General features: G+C 37.7%; 1 protein-coding gene across 1 annotated transcript in view; it reads right to left on the minus strand.

Moving 5' to 3' along the window:
• TTN (titin) overlaps positions 1-19,523 on the minus strand; it is a gene marked incomplete at its 5' end in the record, with an annotated part of 307,317 nt that overhangs the window by 262,740 nt on the left and 25,054 nt on the right. The window contains 23 exons of the mRNA XM_084642843.1: positions 185-241; positions 828-1,151; positions 3,347-3,934; positions 4,549-4,923; positions 5,630-5,818; positions 8,841-8,966; positions 9,069-9,353; positions 10,156-10,387; positions 10,886-11,051; positions 11,141-11,282; positions 11,378-11,638; positions 12,521-12,781; positions 12,927-13,187; positions 13,285-13,548; positions 14,054-14,314; positions 14,727-14,987; positions 15,084-15,347; positions 15,466-15,738; positions 15,843-16,109; positions 16,414-16,695; positions 16,798-18,488; positions 19,082-19,250; positions 19,351-19,515. Of these exons, the coding sequence (XP_084498969.1) occupies positions 185-241; positions 828-1,151; positions 3,347-3,934; positions 4,549-4,923; positions 5,630-5,818; positions 8,841-8,966; positions 9,069-9,353; positions 10,156-10,387; positions 10,886-11,051; positions 11,141-11,282; positions 11,378-11,638; positions 12,521-12,781; positions 12,927-13,187; positions 13,285-13,548; positions 14,054-14,314; positions 14,727-14,987; positions 15,084-15,347; positions 15,466-15,738; positions 15,843-16,109; positions 16,414-16,695; positions 16,798-18,488; positions 19,082-19,250; positions 19,351-19,515 (7,164 nt within the window). The remainder of the gene's footprint in view (positions 1-184; positions 242-827; positions 1,152-3,346; positions 3,935-4,548; positions 4,924-5,629; positions 5,819-8,840; positions 8,967-9,068; positions 9,354-10,155; positions 10,388-10,885; positions 11,052-11,140; positions 11,283-11,377; positions 11,639-12,520; positions 12,782-12,926; positions 13,188-13,284; positions 13,549-14,053; positions 14,315-14,726; positions 14,988-15,083; positions 15,348-15,465; positions 15,739-15,842; positions 16,110-16,413; positions 16,696-16,797; positions 18,489-19,081; positions 19,251-19,350; positions 19,516-19,523) is intronic.

The following is a 19,523-nucleotide window of genomic DNA, read 5'->3' on the forward strand; positions in this document are numbered from 1 at the left end:
AACCTTGTAATGTGGGTAACCCTTAGCATATTAAAACAAAACATGCAGCATATTCAAATATGCTCCAAAGTGTGTTTTACTTTTGCTGTCATAGGCTGTATGTAAGCAAATAAAAGTTTCTAACGATTTACTAATTTTTTATGATAAATCAGTGCTTCAGCGTAACATCCATTTGTGACTGTACCTTTCACTTCCATTTCAATCTGTTTTTTTATCTTCTCTTGAAGAACTTTTTCTGGAGCTAGAATAAAATAGAGATTATTGTGATCAATTAACGCATCAATTAATGGGTTGTGAGGTTGAAACTATGAATATCTGTTGCAAAAAATACGCACACACATACATGAGTACATGCCACAACAACTCAAACACCTGATAAATTTGTCGAAACAGTGATCAGATGCTTCAAAACCTATTTGTATTGTATACGTGTCTACAACTTTTTATGATTTTTGCCTGTAATTTACCATGCCTTTAACATGCCTGGAACACCGGGAGGCAAACATTCAACAATCCACAGACAAATGACATTTTTCTTTCTTTACTGTTTCCCATGGGCTGAATGTACTTGAATGCAATGATGGTATGCAGGAGGAATTTAGGTTTGGAAAGAACATGCAGTTGCCAACCTGTCACTCTCAGATGAGTGCTGCACTCGGCTTGTCCTGCAGAGTTAACTATTCTGCACTTGTATATACCCCTCTGATTCTGAACAACTTTGAGTAATTTTAAACTGCACAGTGGCCCATTGTGTTTTAAGGAACATAATGCAGACTCCTCAACTATTAGCTGATTGTACAGCCAAATCACACAAGGAGTAGGCACACCCTTTATTAGACAAAAGAGTGACACATCATCTCCTTCTTTTACAATAGTTTCTGGGAGCAGCGTTTCAAGAAATACTGGTACTTTGGCACCAGTTTCTATGCTCTCTTCGCATGGCACAACATCAGGGTAGTAGTCTCCGTTCCTTTGTTTTTCAGTTCCTTGTGATCTTTGAGCTGAAGTGATTAACATTCTTGATGTTTCCTTTGAAGACTCTTCCTTAACTTCGGAGGTTGTTTGAATCTGAGACTCTTTGACTGTTTTAGTGCTTTTAGTGTCTGAGTCAAGCGTAATTTTTGTTACTGCTTTGGCGTGTGCTTCTTTAGCTAGGTAAGAATAAAGTTAGGAAAAGCATTAGATTAGATGGTTGGCAGGAATAAAACACCCTTATACGTAGAGAAATAAAAATAAAGGGTTTAGTATGGAAAAGGAATGTTCAGCATGTTAGTGCTCAAACTAAAAATATACTATGAAATATATGGGTTATGACACATTTTAGGGCTCTATTCATGCTAGGCTAAAAGAAGGTCCCAATTAAGTCAGTAGGCTGTTTACCATTGACTTAAGTGGGACTAAGACTTGGTCTATAATGACTAACACAAGCAAGCACATCTTTAATTTTAATTAGGGCTGTCAAATGATTAAAAATAATCACAATCACAAGATTAAAAAAATAGTTGCAATTAATCTCAGTTTTAATCTTGCTATTTAAATTGGTATTCTATTGTTTCTGTAAAAATTTTGGATGTTTTTCTACATTTTCAAATATATTGATTTCAATTACAACACAGAATACAAAGAGTACAGTGCTCAAGTCTAAGCATGAAGGGACATATGAATTTTTAGCATATCTGGCACATAAATACCTTGCAACACAGTCTACAACAATGCCATGAAAACACCTATTCTCACTTTCAGGTGACATTGTAAATAAGAAGCCGGCAGCATCATCTCCCATAAATGTAAACAAACTGTCTTAGCGATTGGCTGAACAAGAAGTAGGACTGAGTGGACTTGTAAACTCTAATGTTTTACATTGTTTGAGTGCAGTTATACGAAAAAAAAATTCTACATTTGTAAATTGCACTTTCACGATACAGAGATTGCACTACACTACTTGCATGAGGTGAATTGAAAAATACTATTAATTTTGTTTACGTTTTTCACAGTGCAAATATTTGTAATAAAATAATAATATAAAGTGAGCACTGTACACATTGTATTCTGTGTTGTAATTGAAATCAATATTTGAAAATGTAGAAAAAACATCAAAATATTTATAATAAATTTAAATTGGTATTCAATTATTTAACAGTGCAATTGAAACTGTGATTAATCGTGACTTTTAAAAATCTAGTTAATTTATTTTTGCATTAATTGCTTATGATTGACAGCCCTAATTTAAATCAAAGCTATTTCCCTTTAATGTTGAAGGTAACTGCAGAAGATCATGTAGAGACAACACTTAACATAGATCGACAGCAAAGAAAGGACTTAACTCGTGTGTAAGAGCCTGATAAATGGTGCATAGCAAATTACTTCATGGAAGAGCATGAGACAGTTTTATCTTATGTTCATGCTGCTATTGCTCCTGCGTCATCTGAGTTAATAAAAGCAGCTATCACATCATCTAAGGTGAGCAGTGCCAAAAGAACAAGAGGCCCATTCTGGGTCTACAGGAGTCAAGGATATCAATGTCTATACGCCAAAGATGTTATTACATGTGCAGAAACTGCTGATATTTTAATGCACTGGAATAATGGCAAGGGGGAAAGGAATTCTACAAATAAAAAACAATCCACAAGTATGGAGGAAGACTGTGTAGGTCATTAATATAGTCTTGGAAAAGAGAGGCTCCTAAATCCAATAGACAAGTTAGGATTTTATAGCACTGAACGAATAGACGTGTTCAGGAGTAAAAAACGGACTTGTATTTAGGGTGTTTGAAGAAAACATGCAAATAAACTGCTTAAAATATTAACCCTTGCAAATATGTAGCACCTTTTGTGTCACTCAAGATGTAGTCAGATTGAGTTATTGACAGCATGTGGCCCTGTGCAAGCTGGGATGGCCTAGACTCTGGGTTAATTTGCTCATCTAATGTTACCCCCTTTCCTTTATTTAAAAATAACTCTTTCAAATTCCAACTTCAGAATTCTGCATAAATTGCAAAATTAAATTGGTTCATTTTGTCCTGTTCTTTGTTTTGTTCCAAGTGGACACTTCCCACCAAGTCAGTGTCTCACTGCATATCAGTGGCTTAAATTGATAAATTGATGAGTACAAATTCCATTTGGCTGCAACTTGCTGGGAAGAGCCATGATACACTTCTCAAGCAAGCTATAAAACTCCCTGCCTGGTGCTGCAAAAGTCATTTATGAATAGAGTCCTAAATGTGAAAAAGAACTTAAAATATAGCTTTCTAAATTAAATACCAGTGTTAGGAAATGTGAGTGAGCTATACACAGAGATGATTAGGTTGAAATGAGGTAAGTCATAATGTTAAAAATCAAATAACCACCTTCTACTGTTAGTACAGCAGCAGTTGTCGTCTTTCCATGATCATTACGCACAGTGCATCTGTATAGTCCTTGATCTAATAGTTGGACGTTTATAATTGTGAGTAATAGGACAGTTCCATTTTGTGATAGCTTCACTCGTTTTGACTCTTTTATCCTTTCACCTTCATGGGTCCACAGAACCTCTAAAAAGTGTTCGCTTTCTAAAGCACAAATGAACTGTGCAGTATCTCCACATTTCAGAGTTTGGTCACGGAGTTCCAGGAGAATATTTGGGGAAGCCTTTCTCATTTTCTGAACAGAAGCAGCGGATACTTTCATTGTGCTTTGTGATGTTTGTGAAAGGACTGTTGTATGGAAGGTTTCTGTTTCTTTCACTGATGTAGCTTTCATGGTTAAACTTTCTGATAGAGTTTCCAAAACCTGCACACCCAGTTGGTACGATGGTTCTTGCACTGTTTTAATTTCTTTTTTATAAGCCTGGGTCTCCTTCTTTGCGAAAGGGGAAGCAACATGAACTTCTGATATTGCCTGTGACTGGATAGACTCTTTTACATCTTTCCCAGAACTTTGCCTATCTATGGCTTGCACTGTGTAATCAAGTAACAAAAAAATAACAATATTAACAAATAATGTACTTTAATGGGCCAACTTAAGAACAAAATAAAATGGTAGGGATAATGAGAATGAAAGATATCTTCATGGGAAAACTGAGCATGCCAGATGCATTATGCTCTTGACACAAAAGAAAATTCATTCATGTAGATGAATGGAAAATGACTTGTACTCATGCAGTTGATACACAGCTGATGTTCGTCTCTTCTTTTCACCGAAGCTGTCCATTCCAATATCAAATAATCTGTTATGATACTGTTTAAGGATGTATTTTCTGTTAGCTTTTACAGCCCAGTGTTGAGTATATGAGACAATGGTGTGACTATCACCAGCTCTCTGGTTTAAAGCGTGTACTTGCTTAGTGTAGTAAAATGTCTATATTTTCTATATATAGGACACAGTTTTGTGAGATTTGAAATTATATGACATTTTAAAGTAAAGGAAATGACAGTGGTTTATTGGTTACAACTAATACTACCAACATTAGTGAACTAGCTGCTAACTAAAAGGTGTGAAAAGAGGAAAGGAGGTAATTAGTAACAGTGGTATACAACAAACTGAATCCCTTTGAACAAAAATGGGGCTTTACCTTCGGCTGTCACTGTAAGTGTAGCTGTGCAAGTTGCTTCTCCAGCACTATTTCCTGCTTTGCAAGAGTATTGGCCAGCGTGCTCTAAAAAAGCATCTACTATTATCAGCATAGCTGTGCCTGTAGACTCATCAAAATGGAAAACTATATCTTTTGTTGGCAACATTAGCTGTTGGTTATGAAACCATTGGATTTCTGGTTTTGGCATGCCAGAGACCCTGGCTTGAAATCTGACTGATTCCCCGCTGCATACCCTGCAGCTTGAAATAGGCTGGATAAAGGTGGGCCTTTGGCCAACAGGCTCCTTCTTAAGTGAAACTGATGAAGAAACATGCCATTGGGACTTTGATGTAACTTCTTCAACCTTTTTAAATCCTGAAAAGAAGCATGCCAACTTTTAATTTCTTACCCTATGCTACAATCAAAGTTCTCTCTCCTCATTTTTTTTTCTTTTTGGCCTGGCAATTTTACAATATGAATCACTAATTCCATAGTTTATAAATTATGTTGCAAAAATAAAAAATAAATATATTTCTGGTTAAACAACACTAAGAACCGCAAGATTAAAATAACAAACCCTCTAGACCATTTTCTGTTCTGAAATTTGTGATCAATATTTTCAGAATGCATAATAGTGCAAATTTATTTTCTCATTTGCACAAATCTGGGGCATGCCCTTGTTTAAGATTTTCTAATGTTTCTTAAATGAAAACATTTTATCAATACCAAAACTCTTTAGAGATCTTTACAAGGCAAAGGCTTGTTAACGGAATAAAAATCTGTTTAATAGACTTAGGTTAGGGACAAGGAGTCTACCTTGTTTGAGGCATGCCGGATGCTGCTAATGAAAAGAATTGAAAGGTGAAGTGCATGGAACGTTGAAAAACTGTGAAAGAAACTTCACTGTGCATAACCTATGTCTTGGAGATGCAAGTGGATGTTGTGGACATTGTAAGATGATACTGATTAATTGAATTAAAGACATGACATGACAGTGACTCACATATATTTATTAATGAATATTAGTATGGGCACACAACTGGTTTTAAAACATCATTTATTTTTTAATTGCACATTGTACCTTCCAACTTCAAGTTAGCAGTACTTGTCACTTGGCCTATAGAATTACTAGCAACAAAGGTATAAATTCCTTCATCTTCTGGATAGGCTTCTGAAATCTCCAACTGGCAAGTGTCTTCAAAATGAGTCATTCTAAAGAAACGGGATGGCTTGATCTCCTTATCTTTGCAATACCAAGAGATTTTCAGATCTGATCAAATAAAATAAAAAAAGAAATGTAAGATTAAGATACATTTGTAGGTAAATACTTTAAAAATACATAAAGTACAAATCACTTATATCACAGCTTTTTGAAGTTGAATATTCCTTGATAATGTACAATAAGGCTAGTTTAAAGACCTGTAGTTTATTGGTTATTTTATAGTTCCGGCTGGGTAGTACGTATGAGGGAAAACTTATTTTGTGACTGCGACATTCAGTGATTAACTGGAAATCTCGCTCTCTCTTTCTCCCTCTGGATACCTTTGAAATAGCAGAGGCAGAGTAGGCTTTCAATGTTGTCAGTGAGTATGAAAAATGAAAGATCCTAGCAACTATATCTTGGCATCACATTTTAAGTAGAACTCTCCATTGAGAATTCATCTGTGAGGATAGGTGAAGAAATATGGAAGGATCAGCTCAGGTGCAGGAGCTTAGCTGATGGCTGTAGGAGCATGAGGGACAGCAGAGGTGCTGTACATAAGAGGAGGGTAGCTTCGAGTCCGTGCCTGGGAGCGGGGTGAAGAGGTCTGGTGGCTGCTGGAGGTGACTGAGGAGGGGGATGAGTTAGATACTGGCATAGGGAAGGAGCAGAGGAAGTTGTAGGGAGTCCATTTCCCTTTCATTTCCAAGCATGCCCCATTTTGCAGAATTCGATGCACGCTAAGGCACATGAATATAGGTGGCTTTTTAGGGCTGCATCCACAGTATCCTGGATAATTTCACTGTATTTTGTTTTTTTAAAAAGTGCCGCAGCTATTAATTATTATTATTAATGGAGAACTGATTTTATTTTATATTTATCTTAAATCTCAAATTCCCATTTAAAACTGATCATCTAGTAGGCTACAAAATGACTCAGCTGATCCAAACAAATGACCATAGTAATCTGTTTTCTGAGGAGGGGAGTGCATGGCTTATTTTTCTACCCGAGTTCTGAGAAGCCTCCAGTTTTTTATATCCCTAAATATCTAGACCATTGGTTCTCAAACTTTTGTACTGGTGACCCCTTTCACACAGCAAGCCTCTGAGTGCGACCCCCCGCTTATAAATTAAAAACACTTTTAAATATATTTAACACCATTATAAATGCTGGAAGGAAAGCAGGGTTTGGGGTGAAGGCTCACAGCTCGCGACCCTCCAAGTAATAACCTCGCAACCCCCTCAGGGGTCCCGCCCCCCAGTTTGAGAACCCCTGCTCTAGACCTTAAGGCCAGATCCTTAGATGGTGGAAATCATCATAGCTAAGGATCTGTTTTAGTTGTACTGGCCTGTGTGACGCTTATTAATGCCCGTCCTTAACTGACAAGAAAGGTCACTGTTGAGTCCAGTGAGACACTTTCTTGTCTCATGCATGAAGCCTGCTGTTCTTTCCAGATATCATACACCTTGCCAGCTTGGGGAAGAAGAGGTCAGCGCCAGTCATCAAACCTGGCAGTGAACTACATCACTAACCACACTGATCTGGCATATATAAATTATTTTAATTGTTTTTGCTGCTGTCGTAATAAAGATACAATGTTTTCAGGAAACAGTAATGTAGTGTAAAGAATTTGAAAATATATTTTCAATGCTAGTATATTAGCTAAGCTAGTATAAAATATTTTCATGCTGTATTTTAGAAATATCCAAATTCATTCATATACAATACGAAAAGAACAGGAACTGCAAGGATAACGCCCCATGTGCTGTGCTGCAAAGGTACCTCACAGTGATCAACATGAACATAGAGATAATGTATGCACACTCACACACAAAACTGTGTCATGCTTTGCATAGCTGTAATTAAGATGTCGATAGTTCCAGTATAAACTCCCATGTGTATTTTCTGAGTCTTACCACAATTTTTATCATGGAAGCAGATTTGTTTTCTAATCTTTTTCCAATTCAAGAATTTCTCTTTTAAGTGACAGGAATGCAAAAGAGTAGATGCTACTCATTTCATGCACACTTTTGCATTTCTATAACCCTAAAATGATTTAAATCTGGACTTTGGTCTGCCTATAATCCAGGGGTTCTCAACCCTTTTCTTTCTGAGCCCCTCCCCCAGCATGCTATAAAAACTCCACGACCCACCAGTGCTACAATAACTGGTTTTCTGCATATAAAAGCCAGGGCTGGCATTTGGGGGTAGCAAGCAGAGCAGTTGCATGGGGCCCCATGCCACAGGGGTCCCTGCAAAGCTAGGCACTAGGTATCTCTACAGTAATATGTGAATATTTTTTATTATTAATAGTTCCCAAGACTATGTGGGGTAATAATAATAATACTATAGTTTAATTTATCAAACGAATTACTATGGTGTCATGGGCAAAAAATTTTAGTTATAAGATGGTATTTATTTAATTAAAACATGGTAAATTTATATAAGGAAAGTCTATTTCAAATAAGTATAAATTAAAAAAATCTCTGATACTGGGATAAAACAAAAATGCTAATTTTGATATAATATTTTTAGTTTAATGTTTCCATGAATGGCATTGAAAATGGTACATTCTGGGGATATTAAGGGCTTTGAGGTGAAAGTCAGGGCAGATTTTTGACCTGTATCTTTAAAATGGTGTGTCAGTAGGTGGCACCAGAAGCTTTGTTCATTGTTCATGCTCATTTATAGGACAATGCTTTCTCCAGCATTGCAGTTAGGGCTTCAAAGCTCTGCCATATCACTGCACTGACAGTTTTAAACTTCATGTAGTAGTCAGTACTCTGAAAAGCATTATAAAGGTTCACATCTGATTAAAAATGTAAGAACTACTGAGCCCATGACCACCTATTAAAAAATTGCTTAGCATTAGGGGACTCCTAAATTTCATGTCTGCTGGCAGCTATGAGATAGTTTTTAAAATTGCTAGCTGCCAGTCAATTATACAGCCAACACTACTTCGTACATATATCTGATAGTTACACAATCCTCAGAAAGACTGATTTCAGCTCATGTGCTATTAGATTTGCTTTGAGTATCAGCTGAACAATTCTGATATAACAAAAATTGTATATAATTTCATTAAACTAACCTGTCCCTGTAACTCTGCACTGAAAACAAGCAGATTGTCCCTCAGAAGTAACAACATCTTGAAGTGGTGTTACAAGAGTAGGTGGATAAACTGGCACTTCTAGATCAGGAGAAACAACTTCTGGGACTAAAGAAAGAGACCAAAAGGTTAGACCACATGGAAGAGCGCACATCACAAAATACTGACAATACCATTTCAAATACACTTTAAGGAACTTGGGAAACTTACCTTCCACTGAAAGCGAAGCTGAAGTAGTGGCAACTCCATAGTCATTCTTCGCTTCACACGTATAAACTGCTGCATCTTCAGGGAAAGTCTCAATCAACAATAGAGTGTATTCTTGTGCATCATGAAGAAACTTGCATTTAAAGCCTGCAGAAAGCTGCTGCTCATCTTTATACCAGGAAATTTTGGGCTGGGGTCTACCTGATATTACAGCACAAAAGCGGGCGGGTTTACCAGATTCCACGGTGGTGGGCTGAAGCTCCTGAATAATATGGGGTGGCTCTGGAGCTGCAGATTTAAAAAAAAGGATCTAAGTATGTGTTGCTTATTGAAATTATTAAAAATTTAGTAAGATCTCTTACTCTGCCAAACAAAAATACTATTGCCAAAAGTGGTCAGAATCCACAGTCCTTATTCATGCAAAGTTCCCAGTGACTGAAGATCCAGTTCAGTATTTCTCACACACAACTTGACTGGGGGATTTTCTTGGTCAAGGAATACTGAATTGGGGCTGGAATAAAGACGGCTCAAGAAAAATTGTTTTCGAACAAATAGCTGTTTTAGTGTATAAGATTTTTTGAAAGATGAAATTGTAAAAAACATCTCTGAAAACTGTTAGGTTGATCCCTCCGATACTAAATATTTGAGATATCAAAGTTAAGGGACTACTGCTTTATTTACTTTACTTAGAAGTAAGAGGGTTGACTGGCTTAGGTAGATGTAGATATAAAAAGTGCTATAACATTTTAATCAGTTATCCGTTTCAATGGAAAGAGTGGACAGGAAGCAGTGATGTAGAACAAGCAGCCCCAACTGTTCCAGGGTTCTCTCTCTGAAGTTATGCCAAATTTACAGTATTATAATGCCAAGAAGTTTTCACAGAGATACAGAAAACACAGGATAGGAAATGCAATAATGAGCAAAATGAGTGTCCACGCATACCATTAGAGGCGCAAAGTGGGTGAGGTAATATTTTTGTCTCTGTCTCACCAACAGAATTTGGTCCAATAAAAGATATTGCCTCATCTACCTTCTCTCTCTAATATCCTGGGACCAAACACGGCTACACCAATATTGCAAACATACGTACCGTTAACATAGAGAATAATAGAGCTTCTGTTTCTTCCTGCTACAAAGGTGTATTCGCCAGCATCGTTATATCTTGTTTCAGTGATGCTCATCTGGTGGATTCTTCTTTCCACGACATATTGATATCTTTCCTCAATCTGGAAATTGATCTCAATGCCATCCTTATACCAGTGAGCATCAACATCATCTTCATTGACTTCAAATTCAACGACAGCTCGTTGTCTTTCAATGACCTTTTGCCAAGTAGAATAAATATTACAAATAGCACCTGCTTTTACAGCTGCCCTCCTGCTTTACTAAACCTTAAGGGGGAAAACTCAGGACGCTCTGAATTCTGTCTCTGCAGCAGGACACAGGATGGCCTACCACTTAGTGCACTGACTCAAAGTAACTATATAGGCCTGAGAGCTGCAGATGTGGTCTCCTCCTCCCACTTATTAACGTCCTATTTGGAGCAATGAGAAGAAAGTTAACTGTCTGGTGAGAAGTATGTGTCTTTGGAATCCCTAAGGCCTATACCATGGTGATGGGGTTGGCCCATCAGAACATGGTGGGAGGCCCTGACTGCACGACTATTGCTGGGGTTTTTGGGGGGCGGGGCAGGGATTATCTCAAATAGTTTAGGTATGCTCTTACCCCTGGCTCAATATATCCCATTCATAAGCTATTGCTCCTTCGAATGGTAAAACAACAGAACTATCAAGAATTTATTCCCTATGTATATACTGTACCTGAACATCTTTATGGACGCTTCTAATACGAATATCACGACCTTCCACAACTAAGTTAGCACTGGACACGTTTCCTCCTGCTACTACAGTGTACTGTCCAGCATCAGACATCTTTGTGGAAGGAATGAGGAGGCGATGGACAAATCTCTCCCTCTGAACTTTCATTCTAAAGACAACAGAAAGACAATGAACAGAGCTACTTTTCTGAAAAAAATATAAGGAATACTAGCGTCTTGTTCTGGAGAAAAAGATTACCTGTCACCAAGCTGGAGTTCCTGGCCATCCTTCATCCACTGCACTGAAATGTCAGGTTCTGAGATTTCACATTCAAAAATGGCTCGTTTCTTCTCTACAACCTTAATGTCTTTAATGTGCTTCCTAAATTCAATGTGACGAGCTGGGGAAATACCATGGATATACGATGAGCACTGTAAACATATATCAGGAGGGCCATTAACATTCCTTAAATATACAGACTATGACAACAAATACCTTCCACATATAAAGTGGCTGAAGAAACAGCTTTCCCAGCAACAAAACTGTATTCTGCAGCATCACCAAAGTGGACATTCCTTATGGCAAGAGAATGTGTAAGCTTTTTAGTTCTTATCTGGCACCTGTCAGTTGATTTTATCTCCACCCCATTCTTTAACCACTTGTATGTGATGCCTTCGTAGTTGACAGTTACTTCAAATGTTATTGTATCTTTCTCTTCAGCATTGATGTCTTTCAACATGGATGTAATCAAGATAGCTAAAAGAAAAGAAATAGCGATATGATTTAAGAATGTGTCTTAACAGGAACCTGAATTGCTTCACAATCCTTTAATCAGATTGCATTTAAACTAAGGTCCTTCCCTCATTGCTTTTTGCAAAATATTATAAAATAAGCCATTAATTGAAAACTGGACTTCTTGCATTTAGCACAAAAATTACCAAAAAGAGAGTGGCCTTTTCAGCATTTTATTTGGAAGTTACCACTTTTTAATAAGAAGTGTCTTTGTTTTTATTACATATTGTTGTGAAATCAGTAAGGAAAAATAGATACAAAGTGACCTGAATAACCTTATTTTCTGGAACAAAAAAAAAGTTTAAAACTCAAAAACCAAACGCCAAAAACAAACCATATCATTCTGTAGTTGTATAGGATTCAAGGATTTCATTCAAGGATCTCAAAATAATTTAGAAAAGGGAATATTCCCATTTTATAGATGGTGAAACTGAGACACAGAGCAGCTAAATGACTTGTGCAATGTCAATGAGGCATTCTGTGTCAGAGTCAAGATTCGAGAATCGAATCTAGGAATAACATTTTCAAATGTTTCTAAATAATTTAAGAGACTAAGTCCCATTTTCAAAATGTGATCTAGCCACTTAGAAGCCTAAGCCTTAATAAAAATCAAAGGGACTTTGAGCTCATAAGTGCCTCAATCTCTTTTGAAAATGGGATTTAGGCTCCTTAGGTACTTCTTTTGAGAATTTTACCCCATGTCTCCTGATTCCCATATTCCCACTCTAACCAGTAGATGGGGTGTGTTTCAGTTTATACTGAACACAAAGAAGCTTTAATCATATATTAATATCATAACTATTTTGGTAATAGAAAACACTTTGGTTAATTTTTATTTTCACTTACGGTTTACTGTCAGAGTTGCACTGACTCTGTCATTCCCACAGACAAATGTATATTCTGCAGAATCTTCACTGCTTGTGTTAATGATATTGAGCTGATGGAGTTTCCCCTGAACCACTATTTTAAACTTTTGACTCATTTCAATTTCCACCCCATTTTTTAGCCATACAGCAGGTACATTGAAATGAGATACTTCACACTGAAAGGAGGCAGTTTTGGTCTCAGGAACCTCAATACTTTTCATGGTCTTTGTAATATGTACGGCTATGAAAAAGCAAGAGAATGAAAAAAAATCAGATAGTATTGTCTTTTAAATTCTGTTTATAAAATTGGAAATGCAAAGAGTAACAGATCATCCTGTGTAAGGACTAGTTATAATACATGAGCTAGTGTGGCATGAAATACTTACTTTCCACAAACAGCTTTGCTTTGCACTCCAGTTGTCCTACTACAGCTGTGTATTCTCCAGCATCAGAGGGAGATATATTCTGCAGCATCAGCTTGTGAACTTTCCTTTGAGAGATCATACTGTACTTGTCACTTGACTTAATCTCAACATTTTTGTGGAACCATTTGATCGGTACGGTATCATGGGAAACACTCAATTCAAAGGAAACAGTGGCATTTTCCAAAGCAGTCACATCCTTTGGCTTTTTGATTATCTTAACAGCTTAAGGAAGAGAATCACAACAGTTTATTCATACTTGTGATTTAAATTCTAAATCAGTCATTAGACTAATTGCTGAAATGATCACAAATTGACTTACTTTCAACGTGGAGTCTGGCATTGGCACCTAACCTTCCAAGCTTAAAACTGTAAACGGACTCATCAGTGATAACACAATTTTTCACTTTCAGTGTGTAAACAGTTCCCTTCACTGTAATTTCATATTTGTCATCTGATTTAAGTTCAACGCCATTTTTGATCCACTGAACTCCTTTAACATCAGAATGGGTAAGTTCCACAGAAAAAACTGCATCTTGTGTTTCTGTTACAGTTAAGTTCTTTAGTGTCTTCTTTATTTTAACAGCTAGAAAAACAATGACCAATAAAGCTGAAAAAGCAAACTGAAACTCAAAGAAAGTTAAACATGGTCATTTTACAAAACATGTTATGATCCTCTTTTATTTTAAGATCCAAAGACATACACTTTACACACATCTCATGGTCACCAATGCCTCCGTCTCCACTAACCCCACCCCCCAAAACAAAACAGCATTTCCCAGCAGCTATCAGTATCTAAGATCAACATAGTTTTTCTATATTTAAAATGCTACTACACAATTGGCAAATGTTGACTTTTTAATGGCTTACAGCATACACCAAATATGTTTTTATCAAAATATTACCGTTATGTTAAATTCTAACATGGAACATCCAAAAATTGTATCCATTTATCGCCTCAATTTTAAATACAAAAGACAGTTTGTAATAATGATGACGTATATCATACTTAGTTTTATTTTATGTCTTAGGGCCTGAGCAAAAGGTGAATCAAGCCCTTAAACATATCAAATCAGGACAGAATTACTGACCTTCAACGTTCAATTTGGCCGATGTTTTTGAGGATGCCACTTTGTAGGTATATTCACCCATATCATCTAGCTTGGTGACTGGAATATTAAGTCTCCTCTTTAAACCATCTGATTCGCTTTGGAGGTGATCGGTCATAGATAATGGTTTACCATTCTTCAACCACTGACCATCAGAATCAGGATTTGCCACTTCGCATTCAAAAACAGCTTCTTGGGATTCAGCCACTGTTAGATCGGTGAGAGGCTTTGCAATGGCACCACCTGTTGGGAAGCAAAAGCACGAGTTATTTGTTCAGTGTTTCAGCTCTCTCATTAGATTATTTTTTCCCCTATCCTGAAATGCAGCTTTGCTGAAATCCACCAGCTACGCAGATTCTGAGGACAACATACTGCCTTCATTTCTGCATCATTCTACATTATGGTCCCGATTTAACAAAGCATTTAAACACCCACCTAAGAGCTGCTGAATCAAAGCCAAAAAGAAGACAGAAAAAATAAGATCGAGAAGGAGAGACAAACCTCAGGAAAAAGGAGAGAAAAGAAAAGAGTGGAGAAAGGTATAGCAAGAGCAAAATTGCCAGGTGCTGCTTCGAAATATGTAAATTGCTTATTATATTGGGCACATTTTTTTAAAATCAAAGTCAGACTCTTTTTGGGATTTAAGCCTACTAACCTGCTACTATAAGCTTCCCAGATGTTTTCTTTTCTCCGGCGTAAAATGTGTATTCACCTTCATCATCTTTCATCATGGTGACCACTGTCAATTTATATATTTTGCCACGTGCTTCGATTTTGTATTTAGGACTAGGCTTGAGCTCTTGGTCTTTGAAGTGCCATAAAACATCAATACCTGCATGAGATAGCTCAACCTCAAAGGACACATTCTGAGTTTCAGTGCATGTGATGTCATGAAGGCCTCTAATAATCTGAATTTCTGTAAAACAAGTTCATTAGAAATATTAGTCATGACCACTTGTTATATTAGCAAGAAGTGTTTTAAGAAGTACTGTGCATCTTAACGAATACCTACTTTCAACTGTAAGATTGCAACTGGTTTCAACTTTGCCAACCATCAGTTTGTATTGTCCTTCATCTGATGCATGGGTCCTAGTAAGCACTAGCCTTTGTTTAGTGCCTTTGCAGACAGCTTGCATACGGTCATCAGGCTTTATCTGTTGATCGTTTAGGTACCATTTGGACGAAGACACATCAGGGACTGAAACTTTGCATTCAAAGACAGCTTTTGTTCCTTCAATAGTGTGAACATCTTTTAGTGGCACCACTATGTCCACACCTGGCAAGTCACAAAAATATTAATGTAAAAACCCCCTTAAATTAACAAGAAATAAAGCAAACAAATGACCACCCATGCCTTTGAAAAAACATTGGACTGGCTAACAATAGTCACTTACTATAAACAGAGACTCGTCCAGTGGTTGAAAGAAGAAGACTGGGAATATTAAAGGAATAATTGCCACTATCTTCCTTTGTTACATCTTCAACTAACAACATATGTGACTGCTTGTCCAGCACAATGTGCACACGGTCATTTGGCTGAATTTCGATACCATCCTTCATCCAGACACCTTCAACATTTTCTAGGGAGACTTTAACTTCAAGTTGCACAATATCACCCTCGCAGACTTTCTGATCAGTAAGTCCTTGAAGAATGGTCACAGGACGAGCTATGAAATAAGAAAGAAAAACAAATTAATCCTCACAACAGATAAACAAAATAATTATTATTAAAGCTGTAGGAAAGAAGGGGTATGTGATTAAAAAGGCTTACGCTTCATCTTCAGTTTGCAACTGGTCTTTTTGCCATCTACAACAAAGCTGTACTCTCCTTGGTCTTCCTTACTAACATCTTTAACAGTGAGAATTTGGCGACCACGCCGGGACGTAATCATGTATTTACTATTGGATGTGAGCTCCACGTCGCCACAATACCATTTCCCCTCCACATCTTCAGGGGAAATCTCACATTCAAGCTCGCCTGAGAACGACTCTGGGACTTCAATATCCTCAAGTTCTTTAACAAACTCAATAACAGCACCTGCATTAGAACATATATACATTCACAAATGATTTTTTAAAGAGTTTTATGAAACATTTCTTATAAAAATATTTGGTTTTAAAGAAACAAACTTGCATCTAAATTAAATATTATTTTCAAACCCTGAACATAAAATAATTTTCAGGCTTTCATGTTGCATTAAAAAATATAAACATAGTGTAAACATTTCTGCAATGTTCTATACAGCAAAATGCAGGCTGCTATGTTCATTGGTGATAGCTGATTTCTTCCTGGAAGATTTTACTATAAAAACATTGAGTGATAATAAAGCTTGCATTCCTACCTTCAACAATAAGCTTAGCAGTTGTTTTTACAGTTTCATCTTCTACCAATGCACAGCTGTAGTCCTCAGCATCTAACATGTCAATCATTAGCACAGAAAGAAAGTGACCTTTTCTGTCAGAGTGCATCCTGTATTTGTCTCCGGAAAAAATTTCTATTCCATTTTTATACCATTTCACTTTGATAAACGGTTCTGAGGTTTCACATTCAAAGGTTGCCATGGAATCTCTCTCTTTAGCAACAACATCTTGTAAATTTTGCGTGAAATTTATCAATTGTTTGGCTGCAAAATAAAAAAAAATATTGAGAGTTGATAACCTGTGGACTACAAAGACAAACACATTTTGTTAATGAACAGGATACATTAAAGGGATTTACACATTACCTTGTACTAGCAAGAAAGCATGGCTTGAAGTTTCACCAGCTATATTGATTGCTTTCACCATGATGCTGGCAGAGTCCTCAGCTGTTACATCCCTGATGACCAATTCACAAACATTATCTTCAGGCCAGTACCAATATATCCGATCAGACCGGTCAATCTGTATACCATTTCTGAACCATTGGCATTCAGGGTCTGGTTTCCCTACTACTCTAACACGGAAATGTGCATCACTACCTTGGGCTACTGTCCGGCTTTGAATTCGTTCAAGTATCTTAGGAGCCTCCATACTTGGACTAAGCTCAAGCCTCTCTGGTTTGATAGCTGGAATGGTGAGTTCGCCTTCAGCAAGAAGCACTTTCTTCTCTTCCTCAGTTAAGTCTTTGGTCCAGTGAAGAAGTTCCTCTTTTGTCTTTTTAAGCATTTCTTCATATGATTCATCTTTTTTACGAGACTTAAGCTCCACAGCAGTAATGGCTTCATAATAGCCCTCCTCTGTCCTACGCTTGAATTTACTACGCAGCTCTTCAGTCTCTTCCGTTAGCTTCTCGTGAGTAATTCTTTCAGCCCTTTTTAGCTTCACCACCTCTTTGGTAGTTGTCTCAGCAGGCTTGTCTACCTTTTGTACTGAAAAGAGAAGTTTGCCAGGCTCTGTTGCTGCTGGCTCGTGCCTGGGTTCGGGTGCCCGGCGAAGGACAGACCTGAAATCTTCCCTCTGCTGGATCTCAAGTTTCACTTTGTGTTCCGTTACTCCCTCTGGATTTTCTGCCATAACCTTCACTTCACCTGTATCGTATGATTTGCAGTCCACGATGTCCAGGTAGTAGATACCATCATAGCGGAGTCTAAATCTTTTGCTTTTACGAATGAGCTGCCCGTTGAGATACCAATTGACTTTGGGCTGTGGATAGCCAGTGACACGGCAGCGGAACCGCGCAGTTTCACCCTCCAGAACTCTTGCAGGCTCAGGGACCAAAACAATTTCTGGCGTTTGCTTCTCTTTTTGATCCTCTGTTACTCCAGCAAGGGCTCCCTCATAGGCCATTCTTTCCATCTCTTCAATTCGCTGTAGTCCCTTCCTGCCTTCTGGCAACTGAGTTTCTTCCACAAGGCTTTTCTCATCTTTTACTATAAGGGTAGCCGATGTGTGGTCAGTACCGTATTTGTTACTTGCCCTGCAAGTGATCACTCCACTGTCTCTAGGATAGGCTACTCCATAATCCAGACTGCAGTATCCAAATTCATTAATCATACGTAGTCTATTGGCTGCCTCCAGGGGCTTGCCATCATGTAGCCAGTCGACCACCATAGTGGGGTCACCAATTGGTGTCAGTCTGCAGTCAAAATGAGCTGGTCCAAAGCGCTTGAGCCTTAATGAAGTGAGTTTCTTCTTAAAGAATGGCTTTTGTTGTTTTTCTTTGTCATAAAGGTCTCCCTCCTCCCATTGCTCTTGACCATAACGCAAATGGAGAGGCTCAAGCTCAGGTGCTGCAATCTCCTTTGCTCTGTATGTTCCCCTTGGAATGATTAATTTCCTTTCTGGTTCAGGTTCTGCAAACTCCACTTCAACATTTACCTTGCACCGTGTAGTGTCGCGCCCCGCTTTATTGATGGCAGTAGCGGTATACCATGCAGCATCATGCTTGACAGTGGACTCAATTTTAAGTGCAGCTTCTCCTTTAGTTCCCTCAATTCTGAAATATTAAAAAAAAATATACATTATTTTCTCACATATCTCCTTCACAATTAGGTCCCATCCCTATAACCTTTAAGCAGGCAAACTTCTGGTGGAATCAAAAATAATACTTAAAAATGGTAGTGCCTAACGACCAACCAAGAATGTGGCCTCATTGTGCAAGGCACTGTATAAACACAAAGTAGCAATCTTTAGTGGTCTTGAAATCAGTACAAATTTCATCTACTAGAGGACTGCAGATACAGAAAGCTAATGGAGGTTCTTTTACAATTTGGTTTTAAGTTTTATTGAAACTTACATAATAAACATGTACAGAAACATGCAAAAGGCAGGCCTGAGCCTGTAAGTTATTGCACACTTTTAGGGCCAGATCCAATCCCCATTGAAGTCAGTGGAAAAACTCCCATAGTCTTCAAAGGCCATGGGATCAGGCCCCTAGTTCCCATTGTTCCCACTCTCAATTCTCATCTACTACATTTTTGAGGAGTTGGAGACACTCAGCAAATACTAGGAGGCACTTAGTACCTTGCAGGACCAGGCTTATTGAAATCTTTACTGTTTTTACCCATTATCTTTTTAGGAAGCACTTACTTGATCTTTGGGTATTTATGAGGTACAATGATATCACTGTTCTTCAACCATACAATATCAGGATTAGGGTTACCAGTAGCTTTCACTGACATTTTCAGTTTAGTACCCTCCTTGACACTAACATTCTTCAGCCTTTCTACAAAATGTGGTTTCACTAGATGTTCTTGAGCTGAAAGAGCAAGAAAAAAGTGGTCCGACACAGAAATTGAAATAACTGTTTCTATACATAATAATGATGGAGTTTTTTCCAAAATGTGCAGAGTAAATACCTTCCACTGTCAAGGTCATAGAGATCGTAGTTTTGCCTGCCCTGTTCTGAGCAACGACAGTCCATTCACCAGAATCATCAGGACTAGCATGGACAATGATCATTGACTGTGTGCCATCTTCTTTAACTACTATTTTATGAGTATAGTCATTAACAACTTGTTGACCTGCAGAA

Source organism: Lepidochelys olivacea (genome assembly GCF_965140295.1).
Source record: "Lepidochelys olivacea isolate rLepOli2 genome assembly, chromosome: 11".
NCBI classification, from domain to species: domain Eukaryota; kingdom Metazoa; phylum Chordata; order Testudines; family Cheloniidae; genus Lepidochelys; species Lepidochelys olivacea.